Source organism: Mauremys reevesii, linkage group 3 (assembly GCF_016161935.1).
Source record: "Mauremys reevesii isolate NIE-2019 linkage group 3, ASM1616193v1, whole genome shotgun sequence".
Lineage (NCBI taxonomy): Eukaryota > Metazoa > Chordata > Testudines > Geoemydidae > Mauremys > Mauremys reevesii.
In genome coordinates, this window is record NC_052625.1 from 18,726,503 (window position 1) to 18,752,171 (window position 25,669).

Genomic DNA, 25,669 nt, shown 5'->3' on the forward strand with positions numbered 1-25,669 from the left:
CTCTCTGTGGAGCAGGGTCCTTCCCTCCGCCCCCTAAATTCCTTTATCTGGGGCAGGAGCGCTTTCCCTCACACCCATTCCCTTCCCCCCTTTTCTCACTCTACCACATCCCCTCCCCCCTGTTCCCAGGCAGATCTCTCCCTGACCTGTATGGTTGTCTCAGGCTACAGCCCCTAGCCCCACTGAATCTCGGAAAGCTCTACTTTTGAGGAGGTGGTGGTGGGACAGAGGCTCAGGTTTAGCTTCATCTCCTGCCCTTTACAGTTCTCGTGGCCCTTCTATAGGGTCTCTTGATGTGAAATGAATAGGAGCCGCCTTGCTGGCTCTCTTCCAGGCCCTGGGATCTCACACAGCCTCCCAGACTGGCTCAGCCTGCAGCTGAGCCACCTCTGGGAGCAGCGGGGACACATCACCTCATCTCATCAAAGCAAGCAGTGCTGGGTCTCAGAGAGGCTTCGATGGAAAACCCCACTCCCTCATGGAGGTAAGAGCCATTTTCTCCTTGGGGCATGTAGGTCTCTTCGGGGGAGAAATGGGATCCGCAATACATAGCCTGGCTGAGGGCTTCCCCTGTCCCTGGCTCCCAGCTCTGGGACAGAGCTGTCTCCATCATTGTTCCACCCTGGTTTTGTTCCTAGGAAGGGGCTCCCCCTCGGGCATGAAGAGAGCATCATGTAGTCTCATTCACATGGCATCTTGGGTCTCCAGTTCCACTTCCCACACAGCAGGGCAAACGAACCTTTCAGCTCCCAGAATCCCAACTCTTTGACCTCCTTCCACTCAGCAGTGGGATTTCTCCAGCCCCCTCACCACACCTGTAATCCTCTGAATGATGAAGGGCCTGAATGTCAGAGTCACCAGAACAAGCACTCTCCAGTGTGTACTCAGCCCCTTTGGAAACCAGGTCTGAAATGGGGAGCAAGGACCCCAGCCCAGTAACAGTAGGAGTGGGCAGAGCAGGCCTGTAACAAGGTGCTTTCCCCTGGGCTGCAGAGACTGGGGCTTAGCCATGGTGATTACAGAATGAGCTTTAACTGAGAGGCACTATGTACCTTCCCGTAAAGAGCCAGACTTCCATGATGATAGAGCCCAGCTGGGGTATCAACGGGCATGAGAACGAGGTAGGAAGTTCAGAAGAGCAAGGAAAGCCTAGAGGGAAGTTGAGAAGAGAGGTAGGAAGTGCCCAGGGAAAACTGCAGCAAAGAGAAAGGAGCAGACCTAGCTATTGGGTTCAGGGCCCTGTGTGGGGAAACCCTTCCTTGCAGATGCTGTGCTTTGGTTCCTGGACTCTGCCAGGAAGCCCAGGTCCCATCCGTAGCAGCTTGGCTCTTCCCAACCTGCTGTGCACCAGGCCCTCTGCAGAGAACGGCTCTGGGCAATGACTGCAGAGCCAGCTGTCATCCTGACAGGTGCAGCCCCAGGTTCCATAACTCTGACCCATGGTCTCCCTCCACTAACAGGCTCTGAAGAAGGCCTGCCCAGAGCCATGGATGCCATGCTGAAGAGCTTGCTGACAGCAACCAGCAGCACAGACAATCTCCAGCACATCTTGGAGGTGAGCATAATGATCAGGGGCAGCAGGATTTTTACCTTAGCCATGGGGAGGCCTGGAAATGAGAGACTGGATGATACACGTTTCCATTGTGTCTTGCTACCTGAGAGCCATTATCCGTGGTCAGGGCAGTCAGGTCAGGGATAGAGGGAAGGCGCTGGTGCTCGACAACAGGGCTCCGCCTGGTCCTTTTGAGCACTAACTCCAAGGTCCCAGGCAGGCTTGTGGAGTGAGAGCATCAGACCCCTGTGAGGTCCTGGAGAAGGCCCTCAGAGAAGAGTACTGGCTCCCTCCTAGGAAGCTGCTGAGATTCTCAAGGAGGGATTCATCCCTTCTCCCCCACGGACACAGAGGATTGTAAGGAGCAGGGTGTCGTTCTTTATCCACCAGAGACCTGTCCTAGCTCTCACCCCTAAACCTGGAAGAGAGCTGGGAATTGACCGGGTCCTACCCCTGCACTTGCTCTGGTACACTGTCTTCTCCCCTCCTGCCTTGGCTATTTAGCTTCGGCTCTATGAACATGAAACAAACGGGAACTTCTTCTCTATCTCTAAGCCAAATTGGTTTATCAAGTCTGATCCCTCAACACATTTCCTGCTGCCTATTAATTTCATTTGGTGACCCCTAGTTCTTGAACGATGAGAAGGAGTAAATAACACTTCCTTATTTACTTTCTCCACACCAGTCATGATTTTAAAGACCTCTATCATGTCTCCCATTAGTCGTCTCTTTTCTAAGCTGAAAAGTCCCAGTCTTCTTAATCTCGCCTCATTTGCCAGCTGTTCCATACCCCTCCAGATCCCTTTCTTGAGTGGTAACAGCTAATTTAGATCCCATCGTTTTATATGCAGAGTTGGGATTGTATTTTCCAATGTGCATTTCTTGGCATTTATAAACATTGAATTCTGAACATTGAACATTGCCATTTTGTTGCCTAGTCACCCAGTTTGGTGAGATCCTTTTGTAGCACTTTGCAGTCTGCTTGGGATTTAACTATCTTGAGTAGTTTTTTTATCATCTGCAAATTTTGCCACCTTACTGTTTACCCCTTTTTCCAGATCATTTATCACTATGTTGAACTGGTCTCAGTTCAGACCCCAGGGGGACAACCACCATTTACCTCTCTCCATTCTGAAAACTGACCATTTATTCCTAGCCTTTGTTTCCTATCTTTTAACCAGTTAACCAGTCCATGAGAGGACTTTATGATGTACCTGTATGGCACAATAATTCTGCATTGACTCAGTTGAGTCAATTGCTTATTCTTTGGGGTTCAGACTCTCTGTTGTCGCCCTGGGGTGACAGAACCCTGATTGTCACATCTGTCTTTCAGGCTCTGTCCCAGCCTCTCACAGAGATGTATCCTGCAGCCAGCCCAGCTCAGGGAGCAGTGGGGACAGGTGATCTCATCCTGTCAAACCAAGCAACATGGGTCTTATTGAGGCTCAGATGGAAGACCCATTCATCTCCTGGAGGTAAGAACCGTTGACTCTTCCTGCCACTTGGGACTCTTGCAACAAAGAGGGGGCTCCTGCTACATATCCTAATTGGGAGCTCTGCCTGTCCTTGTATCCCAGCCCTGGTACAGAGACCTAATTCTCATCATGATGTCCTCATTTTATTGTCAGAGGATGTGTCCAGGATCCTGGAGAATGTTTTCTGCAGGAGGTTTGAATGGGGAGAGATCACTCACAGTCATGACCCAGAGGACCTAAGAAGTTCAGCCCCAGTTTGAGGCTCCACTCCTGAGGTTCTAGTGGAGGAGTCCCAGAGAAGCTCATTGGCTCTGCTTAAGGCAGCAGCAGGAAAAGGAAGCTGACTGAACACCAGGGCTGCTCCCTGTTCTGGACCGTGTGCTGCCTCTTTCTGCTGCCGCTCCCCTGTCTTGATTTCCTGGCATCTGATTTGTGGCTGTGATTGCAAGTTTGTCTTGTGCTTCTGATCTTCCAGTATCGTGGCCCAGCTGGCTCTCAACTCCTGTCATGTGAGTGTGGATTCTGGCTCTGACCAATAAGTCTGGCTGCCCTTGACTCAGCTGTGACATTGACTTTTGTACAATTTCTCCAATGCTCTTTTTTGCTGTCCGGCAAGATACACTAGTACCTTGGCTCCCAAAGTCCTGGCTGCCTGCTATTCAAGGGCTGAGGGGTCGTGCTTCTATTGCCCCCACCCCAGCTGCTTTTCCTATGGGAATCTCCTTAGAGCAGAGGGGAAATCTCCTCTTCTCTTAGGATCAGTCCCAGCAGTAATTCCACCCACCCTGGCCTCAGCTCGGCTACTTTGTTTACCTGGGATCAGGGACCACTTTTGAAGCCCTTAGCATGTGGGTGGAGGTGGGAGCAAAGGCTGAAGCTCCAGTAGTTTCCACCAAAGAACACCACCATGTCTTTCTATGGTCTGCCTAGGGCTCACCATCCATCTTGGAGCTGAACACCAGATGGGAGCTGATTGATTGTCCTTGGTGGGCCATGTTCTTATGTGTGATGGAGCTGTGTGGCAGAGAGGGCCAGGAGAAGATGCACCACACATGGCCAGGACCGGGCTAAACAATCTGTTATGGCAGGTGAGTCAAACCATGGCACATAGAGATCCCTTGGGCATCCATGGGGACTGAATCTGGGCCCTTCGCTGCCTAAAGCACAACTCACTCCAGTTGGAGTCATTCCGGCCGTGACCCCTACCAGCCCCTCTGAGGTGGTCAGTATTATCTCTGTTAGCTGGCGCACCGGGATGGAAAGCAACTGGCTGCAAAGTCACACACAACATCACTGCCAGAGGCAGGAAGGAAGCATGGTCCTGATACCAGTCCAGCTCCAACCACTAGACTCCGCCCACTTCCAATGCCAGAGAACCCCAGGAGCCCTGACTCTGACAGCTAGGCCTTAAATGACAAGAGCAAATTCCCTCCCCCTCAGGAAGCCATAGAAGGGACCATCTGCTGAGGTCCCCTTTGCAATGCCACTGTCAGAGACCATTGCTAGTGGGTGCCAAGTGACTGAGCAGGGAACTCCTTGAGAGACTCCTAGAGACTTGCAGGTGTTTCAGTGTGACCCTCTGGGAGCTGTGGAAAGAGAGCTGCACTGAAGAGACTCTCCTGCTCTAACAAAGGGTTTCTATTCTCCTAGAGAGTCAGCCAGTGAGGCCCGTTTGCAGAATGTGGAAGAGCTGTTTGGCGATGGGTTGGAGGATTCACCATGTAGGTGGCAGCAGCTGCAGTGCCTGGGGTCCCCAAGGGCCAAGGCTCCACTCCTGATGCACCAATCTCCCACTGCTCTCAGGGGGCTTTGGCTTTAGCTGCTGGGCCTGCGTGCCTAGAGAGAGGACTCAGGTATTTCCATCAGGCTGCTCAATGGCAAATGCAGCCATCCACAGAAGTGAAGAAGAATGGAAGTGAAAGAGTAAAGCTGGCCCATCCGCTGAGCTGCTGCAATCAAGTGAGCAGAGCTGGGGCGAGAAGAGGGAGAATGTGAAGGTGGCTGGTGGCAGTAAGGGGGAAAAGCAGTTTGGGAGCCAGGAGCGTAGAAATAAACAGTTAATGATGAATACTGCGGGCTTTGTCTTGTGTGGTGAAGGGTTGAAAATGGGTCTCTTTACTATCACGCTCAACTTTGAAATAGCTTTGTACGATGAAAGTGCAGGTCTATAAAGGTAAGAGGTCACTCTAGGGGCTTGATGTCCCAGATTCCGTCGCTATTGCATGCTTCTATCAACACGATCTCAACCCAACAAATCCCTGAGGTGGTAGCAGTAGTGAGCTCTTGTCCTCTTTTTCTGTACTAACCACCAGAGAAAGGAGACAATACATGTTGGCAAGGAACTAGACAGGGATGGGGGTCACGCGCAGTGTAGCCTGTTAATATGGCTCTTGTCGGGGAGCACGGCAGGTTACTTTGGACTAGGTAGGAGCCACATATGTCCAAACCTGCACATCCTGAGGCTCCCGAGACCTCTCTCCAGATCCCAGAGCTTACGTATGTGTCCTTTTCTGCCACACTCACCTGTTGGTGACTAATGCAGTGACAGAGTTCAAGCTCAGTGTCATACATTCCTCTGGGCTGTGACAAGCGAGAGGACTTGAGCTGCAAATGATCCTTCTGTGCATGGACTGAATGGGCAACCTCTCTACTGCCATCTCTGGTTTCCAGCCCATACACACTAAGGAGGAGGTGATGGACTTACGCCAAAGATGGGTGTGGGAAGAAGCAGAGTGAAGAGGTGATCAGAAAGCCATCCCATAGCATTCTGCCTAGAGTCATTCCAACAACCACCTGGCTCCTTCCTGCCGTAGGCCGCAACCCCTAGGTTCCATAGGGAATTTCTGAATTAACCCTCTAGAAGGCTGCCTCTGGCTCTCTACAAGTTCTCACACAGCCCTATCATGACAGATAAGGAATAAGGTCCTGCCTCCCCCAGCTGCTCAGGGGAATCTTCTCAGAGAAATCACTGCAGGGCATTATGCATCTCTACAAACAGAGCACTTTGCATTGTGTTTTCAAGAAGCTGCACCACTGTTTTTAGAGCAACATTAACTCCCACAGGGATTTCTGCTCTAAATGCTCCAGGCCTGAGGGAAGGATTCTGTGGAAAACAGGCCGTTGCCTTGCTCCAATCCAGGCTCTGCTGTTGTGATGCTGTAGAGCAGATAGGGAAGGCTTGAGGGTTCTTGGAGTGCCAGCAATCCCATGCTGCCTCAGCCCTAGGGACACGTTCTCTTTCTCCCTCGGCAGCTTCCAATGGAGGGAAGAAAGGGACACATGAGATGGAGTCTCTCCCTAGCTTACAGATAACCCATCTTGCAGTAACCCAAGTGTGGACTCATAGGAATGCTGTGGTGCAGTATACGTGCCCTGCAAGACATGGCTCGTGACGGGAAGCAACACTGCTCTTGGCACTGGAATCTGGGCAATAAGGAAGAGGAGCTGCAAATTCTCCCTGGGCTGGGGAAATGGGGAAACCCGGTGGGACGATGTGTATGACTGGAATGTTAATGTCGCTGGTTACAACCCACTGAGGTAGGAGAGAGAGGATAAAAGTGGTGGGCAGGGTGGCACTTTACATTAGCCCAGTGGTTCTCAAAGTGTGGGTCAGGACCCCAAAGTGGGTTGCAACCCCATTTTAATGGGGTTACCAGGGCTGGCTTAGACTTGCTGGGGCCTGGGGCCAAAGCTGAAGCCCAAGCCCCACTGCCTGAGGTTGAATCCAAAGCCTGAGGGCTTCAACCCTGGGCAGTCAGGCTCAGGTTGCAGGCCCCACGTCTGGGGCTGAATCCCTTGGGCTTCGATTTTGGCCTCCCCACGCAGGGTACTGGGACTCAGGCTTTGGCTTTCCCCCCACACCTGGAGCGGTGGGGCTTGGGAGGGCTCAGGCTTCGGTCTCCCCTCCTGGGGTCATTTAGTAATTTTTGTTGTCAGAAGGGAGTCGGAGTGCAATGAAGTTTGAGAACCCCCACATTAGACACATCATTACCGGTTTTACTTTCTTGATTACTGAGAACCTCAGGACCTCGAATGGATAGGGATCAATCTGCTAACTAATTCAATGACAGAGTTCAGATGAACCGCTAGGGGGCTGGCACAGTTCAATGAAACCAAACCAGAGAGCAGGAAACATTTCTCCTTTTGCACCTGTCTGTGACTTGTGGGAAGAAATTAGGTTAGCACGGGGGACTTCCTACTGGGAGACAAACAGGGGAGGTCTCCCGTAGCCAGGAGTAAATCATCCTTGGAGATTTTGCAAAATTATCGATACTTTTCTAATGCAAAGTTTTGTACCTAACCAGGGGTGACTCTATTGTGGGCCTCCTTGTGGTGGATAAAGATGAACTGATCACTGGACTGGATGTTCGTGGTTGCTTTGGGGCCACTGATCATGACTTGACTGTATTCAGTAAGGACCAGTAAAGAGGTTTTTGGAACAAATTGATAAATTAAAGAGCAATAAGTCACCAGAACCAGATGGTATTCACCCAAGAGTTCTGAAGAAACTCAAATGTGAAATTGCAGTATTACTAACTAACTGTGGTATGTAACCTATCCTTTAAATCAGCTTCTGTACCAGATGACTGGAGTATAGCTAATATGACACCAATGTTTTCAAAAGGCTCCAGAAATGCTCCCGGCAATTACAGGCCACTAAGACAGGCACTGCGGTGGAACCCCCAAGGCAAGCGGAAAAGAGGCCGCCCAAGAAATACCTGGCGACGCGACCTTCAGGTTGATAGCAAAAAAATGGGCTATACCTGGAACCAGCTAGAGCGAATGGCCCAGGATAGAAGACTCTGGAGATCTGTGGTTGGCGGCCCATACCCCGGTTGGGGTGACGGGCATGAATAATGAAATGAAATGAAGGCTAATTTCAGTACCAGGCAAATTGGGTGAAATGATAGTAAAGAGCAGAATTATTAGACACCTAGATAAACACAATTTGTTGGGGAAGAGTGAACATGGTTTTCGTAAAGGGAAATCATGCCTCACGAATCTACTAGAATTCTTTGAGGGGGGTCAACAAGTATGTCGATGTAGGTGATTCAGTGGATATAGTGTACTTAGATTTTCAGAAAGCCTTTGACAAGTCCCCTCATAAAAAGCTCTGAAGCAAAATGGGATAAGATGGAAGGTCCTCTCTGGGATAGGTAACTGGTTAAAAAGGCAAGAAAGAAAGGGTCTGACTAAATGGTCAGTTTTCAGAACGGTGAGAGGTAAATAGTGGTGTCCCGCAGGGGTCTGTACTGGGACCAGAACTGTTCAACATACTCCTAAGTGATCTGGAAAAAGGGGTAAACAATGAAGTGGCAACATTTGCAGATGATACAAACCAACTCAAGTTTCAGAGTGGTAGCCGTGTTAAGCTGTATCAGCAAAAAGAATGTGGAGTCCTTGTGGTACCTTAGAGACTAACAAATTTATTTGGGCATACGCTTTCGTGGGCTCAAACCCACATCCCATGAAGTGGGTTTGAGCCCACGAAAGCCTACGCCCACATAAATTTGTTAGTCTCTAAGGTGCCACAAGTAAACCAACTCAAGTGAGTTAAGTCCAAAAGAGACTGCAAAGTGTGGCAAAGGGATCTCACCATACTGAGTGACTGGGCAACAAAATGGCAGATGACATTCAATGTTGATAAATGCAAAGTAATGCACATTGAGAAACATGATCCCAACTCTACATCTGAAATGATGGGGTCTAAATGAGCTCTTACAACTTAAGAAAGAGATCTTGGAGTCATTGTGGATAGTTCTCTGAAAACATCCACTCAATGTGCATCGGCAGTCAAAAAAGCTAACAAAATGTTGGGAAATCATTAGGAAAGGGAAAGGGGTTGTTACCCCGAAATCTCTGTGTGGAATAATAAGGAATTGACCTATACAACAGGTTTGACTCCCACCAGCATCTATCAGCTGGGAGAATTATTTTTTTATAAAAGTATTGGCAGCACTCTGCCCTCAGATATGCACATCCAACTCCCACAGAAGTGTTTTTTATATAATTGGAGATTACCTAGCCTCTTAGAGCTGGAAGGGACCTTGAAAGGTCATTGAGTCCAGCCCCCTACCTTCACTAGCAGGACCAAGTAATGATTTTTGCCCCAGATCCCAAAGTGGCCCCCTCAAGGATTGAACTCACAACCCTGGCTTTAGCAAGCCAATGCTCAAACCACTGAGCAATCCCTCCTCCCCAGAAGTCTGTGTGCCTCTTGCCCATATTGCATTGAAATAAAGACTAGAGAGACTATAACCTTAAATAGAAAGCAGATTTATTAAGGGCTAGATACAACTGGGGGAAGATTCACTATGAGGAACACTACAGATACCCACGAATAGTTTCCAGCAAGGGGGCATAAAGCCCAGGCCCTTAACGGTCCCTTGGCTAAACTAATAAATGCCTGAAAAATAATTACTGTCTCTCTTCTAGCTGCAGATGGAGGACACCGGCAATGGATGGTCCGTCTCAGGAGAGGAACAGATCTGAGCAGATAGCACAGTTTTCACTGGATCCTTTGGTGGATTACAGGAGTCAGGTAAGTATCAGAGTCCTTGACAGATGTTAGTAGCCAAAGTCTTGATCCAATGCCACACAAAGAACCTGGACGTGGCTGCCTCGGTGGTGGACAGCCCCTGCGTCACCACTAACAATCCCTTATAGGCTCTCTGAGGCGCGCATTCCTGAGGCCTACTCTGACAGGCACCGCTCCCAACCGGTTCCAGCCACTTCTCTGTCCCTCAGGTTCCGTGAGGAAAACAGAGTTTTGGCAGGAAAATGCCATGCAGAAAGGGTACCATAATGGAGTTCAAACTCTTCCTATCATATGCGCCATCTTGAATTTCTAAAGTCCATTTTGAATTGCAGCAACATTCATAACAGAATATGACCATGTAGCAAAATCACCTTACATTTCTGTCTTCTTATCTATCCAGTAATATTGCCTTTCTATAAATCCATGGTATGTCCACATCTTGAATACTGGAGCTGGTCTCAAAAAGAGATACTGGAATTGGAAAAGGTACAGAAAAAGGCAACCAAAATGATTAAGCTTCTATATGAGGTGAGATTAATAAAACTGAGTGGATCTTTGGCTTGGAAAAGAGGTGACTAAATGGGGATATGATAGAGGTCAATAAAATGTGATGACAGGTATGGAGAAAGTAAATAAGGGAGTGTTATTTACTCCTTCTTGTAGCACAAGAACTAGGGGTCACCAAATGAGATGAATAGGCAGCAGGTTTAAACCAAAAAAGGAAGTATTTTGTCACACAACACACAAGTCAACCTGGGGAAACTCTTTGCCAGGGTATGTTGTGAAGGCAAGACTATAAGAGAGTTCAGCAAAGAACTAGATAAGTTCATGGAGGATAGGTCCATCATTGGCTATTAGCCAGGATGGGCAGGGATACAAAACCATGCTGTTGAAGTGTCCCTAGCCTCTGTTTGCCAGAAGCTGGAAATGGGCGACAGAGGATGGATTGCTTGATGATTCCCTGTTCTGTCGGTTCGCTCTGGGGCACCTGGCATTGGCCACTGTGGGAGGATAGGATTCTGGACTGGATGGACCATTGGTCTGGCTGTTCTTATGACCAACAGAGGGCAGTCCCAACCAGCAATATTTATATTTGGTGCACTGAAAGGGCTAACTTTCGAAAGGTGACCAAAATGATTAGTGAAGCATTAGTGGAGCAAAGCAATTAAACAGAACAATGTGAATGAAAATTGGGAGCTGTTGTTTAAGGAGTTTGTTAGATGGGGCATAAGCCACATTGCATAATTAGCTCAGCTTGCAATGGCCTTCCACTCAAGTCGTTGACATTTCTCTGTCTGTAAATGTGATAACTGTTTTAAAATCTAGATCCAATCAATTACAACATGTTAGGGAACATTTTAGGCAATGGTCTGATAATTGGGTTGATGGCAGTAAACAAGCAATTCCCATAGGGCTCCCATCCTCCCTCTCTCCCCCCCTCTCTCTCTCTTTCTCACAATGTCTCTCCTTCCCCCACCCCCCACAACAGCCACCCTTATCCTTTCTCCCCTTCCTACCAGCCAGTTATTGTCCAAAGTTCATAGTTTATCATAGGAGGCTCTGAAGGGTGTTAGCTCACTGCTTGGCACCTCTTCACAGCTGGGCGTGGCATGGCATGGCAGCTCTCTCCCTCTTGGGGTGGCAGCTGCCTCTGTAATGCTGACAGACCCTGGTTGTCAGGATCAAACCCGGGATCTCTGGCATGAGCTAAAAGCCAACTGGCTGTTAGCTGAGACCGTAGAGCAGACTCATTTTATCTTTCTCTCTAAGTGGTCTCGGTACCACTAGTGGGGACAGAACACCACATCCTGGTGCAACAGGAACAGGTCCTCCCTTCCCTCAGGGAGAGGGACCTTCAGGCAGTTGCTGAGGGAATGATCCTGCCTTCCTTCAGGGCCTGCAATGTAGAGGTCCTTCCTCTTGCCTGGTCTGCCCACAAATCCTCGTCCAGTCTGTGCACCCCCTGCAGGTGTAACAGAGCTGGGCTGACTGAGGCCAGAGCAGCTCCTTAACCCCTTGTTCCCCAGCGTGGGGCTTGTATAACCCATCACAAGTCCAAACAGAGGGGAAAAAATCTTGAAGATATAGCTTTCCATCCTCTTATTAGCTAACAGGCCTAGCAGGCCTGAGGGCGTATTTTACCAAGGAGAGATTTTTCTCAGTGACAATGTGATTTTTGAATCCTTTTTTTTATCCTGGCTTCTCTTTAACTCCTTGGAAGGCAACTTTAGATGATGCTTTGTGCAGCAGGCATCCTTTTGCCATGTGTTGTCCAGGCTTTTCTGTTGCTGTATTTGGGAGGAGGGTTGGTGAAAATCCACTCTGCTGCTTGCAGAACGCTGCATTCTAACCAAAAGTATGTAAAGTATTTTGTCATACAACACACAGTCAACCTGGGGAAACTCTTTGCCAGAGCATGTTGTGAAGGCCAAGACTATAAGAGAGCAGAGCCGTGAGTAGGATAGGGAGGTGACACAGCATCAGTGAGACTGATATTGGAATACAGCATCCGGTTTTGCTGTCCTCATTTCAAAAAAATGTTGAGAAATAGGAGCTGGGGCAGCAGAGCGAACAAATGTTCTAAGGGCTGGAGAAAAATGCCCTCCAGTGAGCTATTGAAAGATATTGCCCTGTTTAGCTTATGAAAAGAGGATTGAAAGGTGACTTCACTGAAGTGTTGAAGTGCCTTAATGGAGAAAAAATATTGAGTATTAAAGGGTGCTTTAGTCTAGCAGAGAAAGGCAGAACAAAACCCAATGGCTGGAAGGTGAAAAGAGCCAAATTCATATTACAAATAAGACACCACTATTCAACAGCCAGGATGATTCACCACAGGAACAAGCTACCAAGGAAACTGGTAGATTCTCCTCCTTTTGATGTCATTTATGAAAGACTAGATGCCTCTGTGGATGTGTGTTGCCCCAGTAGTAGTTTTTGTGCTATAATAAAGCCCCTGTGATATGGCAGTTAGAAGAATAGTTTGGAAAGTCTCTCTCTTGCCATAAAAGTGAGGTGAATCCATCCTCAGGTGGGATGACACACACACATTCCCATGCAGCAGGAGATGTCACGGGCAAAGTGATGGGCCAGCTCCGCATCATCCGGCACTTGCGCCAGGTGCCTGAGGCACTGCAGGGGCTGTGCCTCTGAGGCCACAAGCAACTCCCGCCCACTCCCTGCTGCAGGTACTGCTCTGGCTCACTGTAAATGGGAAGCTAGTGGAAGGGGAAATGGAGCCCCCTGGCACTCACTAAAAGGGAAAGTGGTGGATTCTCCATCTCTTGATGTCATTTAATGAAAACAAGATGCCTTTGTGGAATGCTATTGTGCTATACAGGAAGCCTGTGATATGCAGGGGGTTAGAATAGATGCTCTGAAGGTCTCTTCTGGCCATAAAGTCTACTACTTTTGGAATAAATTAGTGTAGCATTGGGAGTAGCCTGTGATGTTTTACTGTCTAGCCAGCTTGCTTCCTAGAGTGAACAGTCATTGAGTGGGGTGATCCAGAGGGAGGAGCTCAAACCCTGAAAGTGTCTGGCCAGCGGCAGGGCATTAGCACTTTAGGGGAGGGGTGGGTATGGTGGTAACATCAAAAAGGCCTTTTGCAGGTCCTCAGCCTATTGGTCAAAGGTGGTGGGGTGGTGATGACCTCACAGAGAGATGCTGACATCAGGCAGGCAGGACAGGGGCGCAGGGCTAGGGGAAGCTCGGAGAGCCCTGTGGCTTTGCTTCAGCAAGTCTCCTTCTCGAGGTCTCTCTTTGAGGACGTAGAGAGTATTAGGGTTCACGTAGCTGAGGACGAGGAGGAACCTCTTTTGAGTTTTCTCCTTTCCTTTTACTGATTTTACTAGAAAACAGACGTCCCTGTTTAGAAGGTAAGAGCCTCCGAGATGTTTGGAACCTGCTCAGTCTGCTGCATCTGGTGCCAGCTGAATTCTAGGCATGGAAAACACTAGTTTTAGGTGGCCAAATTTTGTTCCCCACCTGGGATTTTGTCCCGTAGAATCAATCACTGGGGATAATAGGGTTTGTCCTTTTCGTTTGACCTTTTCCTCCATCCCTCCAAATTTTCTCTTCATCTCTTACTTCTTTTGTCCTGCTCCTCTCTCTTGCCAGCACTATGACACCTGCCCTTGAGCCAGAGGTAGAGACCCACCTCCTTCGAGCTGCCCTGCATGCCGTCTTCACCCTGGGCACGCAGAAGGACACCACCCAAGAAATCCAGGTAGATCATGCTAAAGTCATGGATTGAAGAGCCAGCTCTCATCCTGCTTTGAATCCTTGCTATTTGCCTGCAGGGGGATGTGAATGAGAGAGGCGGAGATATGTGTTTGGGGTTCTGACCAGTGCTTCCCAGAGACCCCTCTTCCCATCCTGTGGCAGGTGTAGCCCCACTTTCCCTAACTCTGACCCATGGCTCTCCCTTGCTTTTCAGGATCTGCAAAGGGTCGTGCCAGACCTCCTGGATGCCATGCTGGGGAACCTGCTGGCAGAGTCCCCAGACACCAACAGGCTCCACTACATCTTGAAGGTGAGCCCAATGAGAGGGGTGGGGGCAATTTTACCTTAAGTCTTAGCTCCATTTTCCAGTCTGTCCTCCTAGCTGGGTCCCCAGCCAGGATGCGGGAGGTACTGACATTCTGCCAGGACAAGGCCTGCCAAGAGAACCTGGATGACAAGCTCTACATCCTGCTGACAGCACCCCCCCCAGCACAGACAAACTCCAGCACATCTTGGTGGTGAGCAGAATGGGGAGGGACAAGTGGGGTGTTACCTTAGCCCTGGGGACTCCTAGAAAGACGAGACTGAAAAATCCATGTTTCTCTTGGATCCTTCCGAGTATGCATTGGTGAAATAAACTCCCTGGGTGACCTTGGGGTTAACTCACTTCCCCATTACGGCATCAGGCTTCTCCACTATGAAATCTATCCTGGGGAAGAAGGACAGAAGCCCCGACAATCAACTTCACCTGTGGGTGTCTGGTCCTGGGAGCCTAAACCAACTGGACTATCTGCCCCATCACCTCAACTGCCCTGGCTTTCCCTCCTAGGGCCTTGTCCTAAGTGCTCAGCCTGGCCCCTTCCCGGCTTGTCCTTGATCTTTAAAGGACTATCGAAGCCCCTCCCATGCCTACTCCCCTTGGGGTCCCTCTCCTGGCAGAGCACAGGCTTGACCCTGGGGCAGGTTGAAACTGGAAACCCGTGGGCCAAGAGTAACTGTTTGCTCTCAAAGGTGCTGAAGACACAATGGAAGAGGAAATCCTTTGGCCTGGATTTAAATTATTCCAACTGAAAGTGAATCAGAGAAAATAGATCCAGAGTTATCTTCCTAGCAGCAGAAAATGTGGAGCGTGATAGATGTTTAGGTCAGAAAGGACCATTATGTGCATCTAATCGCACCTCCTGTATAACTCAGGCCCTGGAATGTCAGCAAGTGGTTCCTTCAGCCAACCATAACATGGGACTGAGCCAGAGCACGGATTTCAGAACGGCATCAACATGCATTAGAGCCAGCTGGCTAACAGAAAATCTTTCTTCTACAGTGACATGGGGTTAAGGGACATGGAGGAAAAGCTATGGAGGCTGTGATTAAAATTCAGACAGCGAGGCCAGGAGAACCGGGACTAGGTCCCAGGACTGGCTATCAGAAGGCCTGCCGTTTTCTATTCCTGGCTTTGGGACCATGAGCGAGACTCTTCACCGCTGGGTGCCTCAGTTTCCCCAACTATCAAATAGAGCTAATCAAGGTTTTGTTTGTTCTCCCCATTTTACAGGGTGGGAAACCGAGACAGAGTTGGGACCTGTTTACACTACAGGTCTGTAGTGCATTTGTAAGCTGCTGACCCCCACATGTTGTTCAGAGCCTATGGACAACACAGCTCCTACAGGTGTCTTTGTTCTGTTCTTATCCCCTATGTACCAGGAGGGCTCGATGGTCTTTTCTCCTGGGTCCTAAGGGTTTCAAGAAGCTCTGAAGGACTAATTTTTAAAAATATTTTTTATCAATGAATTGGGAGAAAACATACAATCCCTGCTGCTAAGGTTGGTGGGTGACAAAACACTGGCAGAGTGGTAATTACTGATGAGGAGAGCATAAGGATACAGAGCGATCTGGCTCATTTGGCAAGTTGGACCCATTCAAAGAAAACAAGTTTGACCAGAGCCAAATGCAAGGTCCTATACCTAGCAACAAGGCATGTCGGCCACACCTACAGAATGGGGAAGTGTATCCAAGAAAGCAGTGACTCTGAAAAGAATATAGGGGCCGTAGTGGAGAAGCCACTCAACATGAGTTCCCAATGTGATGCTGCGATGAACAGGGTTAAAGCCATCATTAGACGTACGAGCAGAGCCGTGAGTAGGATAGGGAGCTGACACAACATCAGTGAGACTGATATTGAATATGGTATCTGGTTTTGGTGTCCAAAGATGTTTTGATATTTCCAAAGATGTTGAGAAATAGGAGCTGGGGCAGCAGAGCCAGCAAATGTTCTAAGGGCTGAAGAAAAATGCCCTCTATTGAGCTATTGAAAGATCTTACCCTGTTTAGCTTATGAAAAGAAGACAGAAAGGTGACTTCATTGAAGTGCTGAAGTGCCTTAATGGAGAGAAAATATTGAGTATTAAAGAGTGCTTTAATCTAGCAGAGAAAGACGTAACAAGATCCAATGGCTAGAAGGTGAAAAGAGACAAATTCATATTACAACTAAGGCACAGCCAGGATGATTCACAACAGGAACAAGCTACCAAGGAAAGTGGTGGATTCTCCATCTCTTGATGTCATTTAATGAAGACTAGATGCCTTTGTGGAATGTGTTTGCCCGAAAAGTAGCTCTTGTGCTATACAGGAAGCCTGTGATATGCAGGGGGTTAGAATAGATGCTCTGAAGGTCTCTTGTGGCCATAAAGTCTACTAATTTTGGAAAAAGTGAGTTTAGCATTGGGTGTCTAGCCGGCTGGCTTCCTAGAGTGAACAGTCATTGAGTGGGTTGATCCAGAGGGAGGAGCTCAAACCCTGAAAGTGTCTGGCCAGCGGCAGGGCATTAGCACTTCAGAGGAGGGGTGGGTGTGGCAGTGACATCACAGGGCCTTTTGCAGGACCTCAGCCTATTGGCCAAAGGTGGTGGGGTGGTGGTGGTGACCTCACAGAGTGATGCTGACATCAGGCAAGCAGGACAGGGGCGCAGAGCTAGGGAAAGCTCAGAGATCCCTGTGGCTTTGCTTCAGCAAGTCTCCTTCTCAAGGTCTCTCTTTGAGGACTTAGAGAGTATGAGGGTTCACGTAGGTGAGGGCAAGAAGGAACCTCTTTTGAGTTTTCTCCTTTCCTGGTACTGATTTTACTAGAAAACAGACGTCCCTGTTTAGAAGGTAAGAGCCTCCGAGAGGTTTGGAACCTGCTCAGTGTGGTGCATCTGGTACCAGCTGAATTCTAGGCATGGAAAACACTAGTTTTAGGTGGCCGAATTTTGTTCCCCACCTGGGATTGTGTCCCGTAGAATCAATCAGTGGGGATATTAGGGTTTGTCCTTTTTGTTTGACTTTTTCCTCCATCTCTCCGAGCTTTCTCTTCATCTCTTACTTCTTTTGTCCTCCTCTTCTCTCTTGCCAGCACAATGACACCTGCCCATGAGCTAGAGGTAGAGACCCACCACCTTTGAGCTGCCCTGCATGCCGTCTTCACCCTGGGCACGCAGAAGGACACCACCCAAGTCCAGGTAGATTATGCTAAAATCATGGATTGAAGAGCCAGCTGTCATCCTGCCATGAATACTTGCTAATTGCCTGCAGTGGGATGTGAATGAGAGAGGCCGAGATATGTGTTTGGGGGTCTCACCAGTGCTTCCCAGAGACCCCTCTTCCCATCCTGTGGCATTTGTAGCCCCACTTTCCCTAACTCTGACACATGGCTCTCTCTTGCTTTTCAGGATCTGCATAGGGTCTTGCCAGACCTCCTGGATGCCATGCTGGGGAACCTGCTGGCAGAGTCCCCAGGCACCGACAGGCTCCACTACATCTTGGAGGTGAGCCCGATGAGAGGAGTGGGGGCAATTTTACATTAAGGCTTAGCTCCATTTTCCAGTCTGTCCTCCTAGCTGGGTCCCCAGTGGCCTGTCCTCGGTCAGGGCAGTCAGTGCAATGCAGTATCAGGCCCTTCCTCCTTGAAGGAGAGAGGAAGGAGCTGGGACTTAAAGCCAGAGCTCTGTCTGGTTCTGTTGCGCACTAAGCACAGGGCCCTGACTGGCTTGGAAAGTGAGAGTCTGAACCCCTCTTGTGAGATGCAGAAGATGGTCCTCTGAGAAGAGTCCCAGGCTCCTTCCTAGAGAAACAGAAGGACCCCAGAGAATCAGCCCTTCTCTCCGATGGGCCCTGAGATTCCTGGGGGGATTGTGCTCACACTCAGTCCCTTCACCCAACCAAGGACTTGAGAGCCAGGAAGGGATGAGGGGTCTGTCTCCTTCCTGGTGAGCTGTTCAGGAATCAGGAGTTCAGGGAGGATGGTACCAGCCCCGACACCGAACACTGTTCCAATCTAGAGAGAGAATGAGAGGTTGTGACCTGCAGAATACAAGCATCGCCCTGGGGGCAACAATCCCCTTCTAAAGCTCTGCAATGAATGAATCAGATATTCCAGCCTGTGCACAATGTCTCAGCCCCCTGGAGATTGGGGAGGGCTGGGTGTCATTTGCACAACACGCGCACCTGCCCATTGGTCCTGAGCTGTCTCCTTTCCCCACAGCACATTAACTACTGGATGGTGTCCAGGGTGTCGCAGGAGAGAGCCAGGGCCATTTGGAGCAGCATGGCCCTGCTCAGATTCACCATCACTTTCCCTGAGTTTGACGTAAGTGACCTCTGACCCCAGCTTCCTGAGTCCAGGCGTAGGCGGGCTGGCTGTCTCCAACTGGCTGTAGGATCTGCTGCTGCAGGGGCTGTGGGTTAGGAGTGTTCCTCTTGGGGAGGCAGAGGCAGAGGCAGAGCAAGGAATGAGCTTGGCTTGAGTCAAGTTCTTCGTGTCCTGGTTAAGTGGTGATTGGGCTTTTAAGGGGACCATGCTCCAGGTTCAGTCCTTCCTGTCATCCTGAAACAGCTGGGGAAGCAAGTCCTCATGGAGGGCCCTGCCCACATCCCTGTTCTCCAGGCTCCCTTGGGGGCAGAGGAAATTAAGGCTCTAGCTCTAGCTTGTATCCTCTAGCATCTCCTGCAGAGCAGTTGAGGGGAAAAAGAGAGTCCTGACCCAGGCGGGACTGGGAGCTAACAGGGAAATGCTGATGGAGTCCCCTCTCCCTCTCCCTTCCATTAGAACTCAGCAGAATTGCCCAGGCTGGGTCAACATGTGGTACAGCTGGCTCTGTTCATCATTGACCCAGGCAAGGACATCAGCCAGCAGGCCAGGGAGGGGGTTTACCGACTCTACCAGCTGCTGCTGCACCAGACAGGTAAGGAACCCAGCTGGGAAATGGCACCTGATAGAAGAGTGAGACTGGGACCCCAGCCAATTTCTCTCAGACTGACCCCAGCTGGAGGATGAGTCTCTGTCTGTCTCTTTCTCTTTCCTACACCCCTCCCCTGCAATTGTGATGGACCAGGATCACAGTGAGGACTCTGCCCACTGTGCAGCCACCAATGGGATTGGAAGGACACAAGCACTGCAACCAGAATGGCAAATGCGTGTGTGTCTCTCTTTCCCAGGGCTGACCATCCGTGAGGCTGAAAACCTGTGGTGCATGAGACAGCTCAGGGAGTGGGGGTGGCTGGGTCTAGCCCCAGGATTTGGAGCTTGGCTGTGGGCAATCTGTTAATGCCTCACATCCTGTTGATTTGAGGACTTTGGAAAGTTCTTCTTGGAGGGGCAGAGAGGATTCTTCCTCCGGACGGCAGTGATGGCCGTCTACGACGCACTGCTGCGTGTGAGCCAGGCTGGACTGCTCTTTGCCATTAGGAGCAGCACGGCCCTGCTCAGATTCACCATCACCCTCCCTGAGTTTGACGTAAGTGAACTCTGACCCTGGCTTCCTGATTCCAGGCGTAGGCGGGCTGGCTGTCTCCAACTGGCTGTAGGATCTGCTGCTGCAGGGGCTGTGGATTAGGAGTGTTCCTCTTGGGGAAGCAGAGGCAGAGCAGGGAATGAGCTTGGCTTGAGTCAAGTTCTTCTTGTCCTGGTTAAGTGGTGATTGATCTTCTAAGGGGACCATGCTCCAGGTTCATGCCTTCCTGTCATCATGAAACAGCTGGGGAAGCAAGTCCTCATGGAGGGCCCTGCCCGCATCCCTGTTCTCCAGGCTCCCTTGGGGGCAGAGGAAATTAAGGCTCTAGCTCTAGCTTCTATCCTCTAGAATCCCCCGCAGAGCAGTTGAGGGGGAAAAGAGAGTCCTGACCCAGGGGGGACTGGGAGCTAACAGGGAAATGCTGATGGAGTCCCCTCTCCCTCTCCCTTCCATTAGAACTCAGGAGAGTTCTGCTGTCTGCCAGGTGCTAAGATACGGGATATGGACCTGAGGCTGAAAAGGATCCTAAGGGGAGCGGGAAAGTATCTCTTATTGTCCTTCATGTGGGAATGAATGATACGGCTAGATTCTCGCTGGAATGTATCAAAGGAAACTATGCCAGACTGGGGAAGAATTTAAGGAAATTGAGGCTCAGGTGATCTTCAGTGGGATTCTGCCTGTTCCTAGAGAAGGACAACAAAGATGTGACAAGATTATGATGATCAACAGATGGCTCAGGCAGTGGTGCTATGAGGAGGGCTTTGGGATGTAGGGCCACTGGGAAGCATTCATGGACAGAGGACTGTTCTCTCGGGACGGACTTCACCTGAGTAAGGAGGGAAATAGACTTCTAGGATGGAGGCTGGCACAACTGATTAAGAGAGCTTTAAACTAGGAATTTGGGAGAGATGGTTGGGAGATGTCCAGGTAATCTCCATGCTGGAATTTAACTTTGAGAGGGAAGAAAACAAAGTAAGAAAGGATACAGCCATGGGTAGGAGAATGGACATAAGGAGGAAGGGTAGTGTAGACACCAGTCCAATAGGTGATACTGGTGGTAGAATGTCTGTGCCTAATTGGGTAAAGAATGTCAGTGAAACCAAACAGCAAAAACTAAGATGTTTGTACACTAATGCGAGGAGCCTAGGTAACAAAATGGAGGAACTAGAGCTACTGGTTCAGGAAGTGAAACCGGATATTATAGGGATAACAGAAACATGGTGGAATGGTCGTCATGACTGGAGTACAGGTATTGAAGGCTATGTGCTGTTTAGGAAAGACAGAAATAAAGCAAAGGTGGTGGAGTAGCATTGCATATCAATGATGAGGTAAACTGTAAAGAAATAAGAAGTGATGGAATGGATAAGACAAAGTCTGTTTGGACAAAAATCACATTGGGAAAGAAAGCTACTAGAGCCTCCCCTGAGATAGTGCTTGGGGTGTGCTACAGACCGCCAGGATCTGATCTGGATATGTATGGAGACCTCTTTAATGTTTCTACTGAAGTAAACACTAATGGGAATTGTGTGATCATGGGAGACTTTAACTTCCAGATATAGACTGGAGAACAAGTTCTAGTAAAAATAATAGGGCTCAGGTTTTTCTGGATGTGATAGCTGATGCATTCCTTCACCAAGTAGTTGAAGAGCCAACAAGATGGGATGCCATTTTAGATTTGGTTTTGGTGAGTAGTGAGGACCTCATAGAAGAAATGGTTGTAGGGGACAACCTTGGTTCGAGCGATCAGGAGCTAATTCAGTTCAAACTAGATGGAAGGATAAACAACAATAGATCTGGGACTAAGGTTTTTTATTTCAAAAGGGCTAACTTTAAAGAATTAAGGAAATTAGTTAGGGAAGTGGATTAGACTGAAGAACTTGTGGATCTAAAGGCGGAGAAGGCCTGGAATTACGTCAAGTCAAAGTTTCAGAAACTATCAGAATCCTGCATCCCAAGAAAGGGGAAAAAATTCATAGTCAGGAGTTGTAGACCAAGCTGGATGAGCAAGCATCTCAGAGAGGTGCTTAAGAAAAAGCAGAAAGCCTAGAAGGAATGGAAGATGGGAGGGATTAGCAAGGAAAGCTACCTTATTGAGGTCAGAACATGTAGGGATAAAGTGAGAAAGGCCAAAAGCCATGTAGAGTTGGACCTTGCAAAGGGAATTAAAAGCAATAGTAAAAGGTTCTATAGCCATATAAATAAGAAGAAAACAAAGAAAGAAGAAGTGGGACCGCTAAACACTGAGGATGGAGTGGAGGATAAGGATAATCTAGGCATGGCCCAATATCTAAACAAATACTTTTCCTCAGTCTTTAATGAGGCTAAAGAGGAGCTTAGGGATAATGGTAGGATGACAAATGGGAATGAGGCTATGGAGGTAAATATTACCACATCGGAGGTAAAAGCCAAACTCGAACAGCTTAATGGGACGAAATCGGAGGGCTCAGATAATCTTCATCCAAGAATATTAAAGGAAGTGGCACATGAAATTGCAAGCCCATTAGCAAGAATTTTTAATGAATCAGTAAACTCAGGGGTTGTACCATATGACTGGAGAATTGCCAAGATAGTTCCTATTTTAAGAAAGGAAAAAAAGTGATCCGAGTAACTATAGGCATGTTAGTTTGACGTCTGAAGTATGCAAGGTCTTGGAAAAAATTTGAAGGAGAAAGTAGTTAAGGGCATTGAGGTCAGAGGTAATTGGGACAAAATACAACATGGTTTTACAAAAGGTAGATCGTGCCAAACCAACCTGATCCCCTTCTTTGAGAAGGTAACAGATTTTTTAGACAAAGGAAATGCAGTGGATCTAATTTACCTTGATTTTAGTAAGGCATTGGATATGGTTCTACATGGGGAATTATTAGTTAAATTGGAAAAGATGGGGATCAATATGAAAATTGAAAGATGGATAAGGAACTGATTAAAGGGGAGACTACAGCGGGTCATACTGAAAGGTGAACTGTCAGGCGGGAAGGAGGTTACTAGTGGAGTTCTTCAGGGATCGGTTTGGGGACCAACCTTATTTAATCTTTTTATTATTGACATTGGCACAAAAGGTGGGAATGTGCTAATAAAGTTTGCGAATTACACAAAGGTGGGAGGCATTTCCAATACAGAGAAGGACTGGGATATCATACAGGAAGATCTGGATGACCTTGTAAACTGGAGTAATAGCAATAGGATGAAATTTAATAGTGAAAAGTGCAAAGTCATGCATTTAGGGATTAATAACAAGAATTTTGGCTATAAATTGGGGACACATCAGTTGGAAGTAATAGAGGAGGAGAAGGACCTTGGAGTATTGGTTGATCAAAGGATGACTATGAGCCACCAATGTGATATGGCCGTTAAAAAAGCTAATGCAGTTTTAGGATGCATCAGGCGAGGTATTTCCAGTAGAGATTAGGAGGTGTTAGTACCGTTATACAAGGCACTGGTGAGACCTCATCTGGAATACTGTGTGCAGTTCTGGTCTCCCATGTTTAAGAAGGATGAATTCAAACTGGAACAGGTACAGAGAAGGGCTACTAGGATGATCCGAGGAATGGAAAACCTGTCTTATGAAAGGAGACTGAAAGAGCTTGGCTTGTTTAGTCTAACCAAAAGAAGGCTGAGGGGAGATATGATTTCTCTTTATAAATGTATCAGAGGGATAAATATCAGGGAGGGAGAGGAATTATTTAAGCTTAGTACCAATGTGGACACAAGAACAAATGGATATAAACTGGACATTAGGAAGTTTAGACTGGAAATTAGACGAAAGTTTCTAACCATCAGAGGAGTGAAGTTCTGGAACAGCCTTCTCAGGGGAGCAGTAGGGGCAAAAGACATATCTGGCTTCAAGACTAAGCTTGATAAGTTTATGGAGGGGATAGTATGATGGGATAGCCTAATTTTGGCAGTTAATTGATCTTTGATTATTAGCAGGTAAATATGCCCAATGGTCTGTGATGGGATGTTAGATGGGGTGGGATCTGAGTTACTATAGAGAATTCTTTCCTGGGTGCTGGCTGGTGAGTCTTGCCCACATGCTCAGGGTTGAACTGATCGCCATATTTGGGGTCGGGAAGGAATTTTCCCCCAGGGCAGATTGGCAGATGCCCAGGAGGTTTTTTGCCTTCCTCTGCAGCATGGGGCACGGGTCACTTGCTGGAGCATTCTCTGCACCTTGAGGTCTTCAAACCACGATTTGAGGACTTCAGTAACTCAGACATAGGTTACGGGTTTGTTCCAGGAGTGGGTGACTGAGATTCTGTGGCCTGCATTGTGCAGGAGGTCAGACTAGATGACCATAATGGTCCCTTCTGACCTTAAGTCTATGAATCTATGAATCTAGAATTCCCCAGGCTGGGTCACCTTGTGTCACAGCTGGCTCTGTGCATCAGTGATCCAGGCAAGGACATCAGCCGGCAGGCCAGGGAGGGGGTTTACCGACTCTACCAGCTGCTGCTGCACCAGACGTGTAAGGAACCCAGCTGGGAAGTGGCACCCGATAGAAGAGTGAGACTGGGACCTCAGCCAATTTCTCTCAGACTGACCCCGGCTGCAATTGGATTGGAAGGACACAAACACTGCAACCAGAATGGCAAATGCATGTGTGTCTCTGTTTCCTGGGGCTGACCATCCGTGAGGCCGAAGACCTGTGGTGCTGGGACAGCAGGTTCCTGGGCTACCTGGACATTCTGCCAGGACATGAGACAGCTCAGGGAGTGGGGGTGGCTGGGTCCCCTGCAGTGGCTGCCTCCTGTGGTCAGTAGGTGGAGATTCCGTTCTAGCCCCAGGATTTGGAGCTTGGCTCTGGGCAATCTACTAATGCCTCACATCCTGTTGGTTTTAGGTCTTTGGAAAATTCTTCTCGGAGGGGCAGAGAAGATTCTTCCTTCGGACGGCAGTGCTGGCCATCCACGACCCCCTGCTACGTGTCAGCCAGGCTGAGCTGCTTCTCGCCTACTCCCTCCTGGGGGAAGCCCAGAAGCTGCTGGCGGACAAGGTAAGCAGCTGGATTAGACTCAGGAGATTGGGGTGGGGCGCAGGCCTGATTGCCATCCTATCGCCATTCGCTGGCCTGGCAGCAAGGAGCCTGCTGGGGAATGAGGGTGAGAGCAGGTGCTACTGGGAAGGGAGATGAATTCACCTCCATGAGCAGGAGGGAACCAGCTTGTCCCTAGAGCAGCTCCAACACAGCTCTTTAGCAAGGCTAATTAATTACAAGCATTACCTCATCACGGACTTATGTTCTCAGGGCACAGTGCTTTCGCTCTTGGGAAGAGCAGCCGAGTTCCCTAAGTGCCCTCTGCGAGCCTCTCCTGTCCCCCAGGGCCTCAGCCAGGTCCCCAGTGGCCTAGTGTTGGTGTCAACCAAGCCACCACCTAGAGAGAAGGGGAGGATTCAGTCAGCAGAGGCTGCTGATCTGCCCCATTCCCCAGGGCTGCCATCCTGTGGCTTCAGCATTAGTGTGTGGGATGAGTCGGGGCAAGATCTCAACCTGCCCGCAGCCCACTTCACTGCTGCCAGAATCCCTCCTGCTGACCTCCCGCTAGAGCCCCCTCCCTAACCAAGCTGGGTGGAGGTGGAGGGGAGGGGTCTGGGAACTTGAGCTGTGGTTTGGAGGTGGAACAGCTGTCAAGGGCACTGATGAGGAGGTGGCAGGAGCTCCCCCTACAAGGAGGAGGGTTGGCCCTGAAGGTTACCAGAAAGGAAAAGAAGACTCCATTCTGGGGTTCAGGAGGTGAATCCATCCCTCCGAGGTGGGCAGGTGCTGGGTGGAAATGCTGCTGGTTCCAGGTGCCCTTAATTGCCCCATATTCCTCAGGGCGTTTGAGTCTCTGAGAGGTTCTCTTTCCCTTGCAGCAGGAGGACGTCATGAGCAAAGTGATGCGCCATCTCCGCATCATCTGGCACTTGCGTCGGGTGCCTGAGGCACTGCAGGGTCTGTGCCTCTGAGGCCACCAGCAACTCCAGCCCGCTCCCTGTTGCAGGTACTGCTCTGGCTCACTGTAAATGGGGAGCTAGTGGAAGGGGAAATGGAGCCCCTGGCACTGACTAAAAGGGAAAGTGGTGGATTCTCCATCTCTTGATGTCATTTAATGAAGACTAGATGCCTTTGTGGAATGTGT

At 49.1% G+C, this 25,669-nt stretch overlaps 1 protein-coding gene and 3 long non-coding RNA genes across 10 annotated transcripts in view; all 4 read left to right on the forward strand.

The window, feature by feature from the left end:
* LOC120400640 (maestro heat-like repeat family member 5) overlaps nt 1–25,669 on the forward strand; it is a 61,165-nt gene that overhangs the window by 24,518 nt on the left and 10,978 nt on the right. For 5 of the 7 annotated variants that reach the window (XM_039529482.1, XM_039529486.1, XM_039529487.1 and 2 more), the window contains exon 1: nt 25,402–25,531. Coding sequence is in view for 2 of the 7 variants with exons in the window: in XM_039529489.1 (XP_039385423.1) it covers nt 24,391–24,543; nt 25,404–25,496 (246 nt within the window). In the remaining 5 variants the exon portion in view is untranslated. Of the gene's footprint in view, nt 1–24,390; nt 24,544–25,401; nt 25,532–25,669 lie in introns of those variants that run through there. The other 2 variants (XM_039529489.1, XM_039529488.1) reach the window with 1 other exon arrangement.
* On the forward strand, nt 337–5,100 carry LOC120400642. The gene is made up of 6 exons (XR_005595941.1): nt 337–484; nt 1,461–1,555; nt 2,886–3,027; nt 3,181–3,536; nt 3,958–4,115; nt 4,678–5,100. It is a non-coding gene; the product is annotated as an uncharacterized LOC120400642 (long non-coding RNA).
* Nucleotides 13,451–17,531, forward strand: LOC120400643. Its single transcript, XR_005595942.1, has 4 exons — nt 13,451–13,790; nt 14,001–14,096; nt 17,174–17,279; nt 17,490–17,531. It is a non-coding gene; the product is annotated as an uncharacterized LOC120400643 (long non-coding RNA).
* LOC120400644 lies at nt 17,561–19,547 on the forward strand. Its single transcript, XR_005595943.1, has 3 exons — nt 17,561–17,585; nt 18,302–18,406; nt 18,866–19,547. It is a non-coding gene; the product is annotated as an uncharacterized LOC120400644 (long non-coding RNA).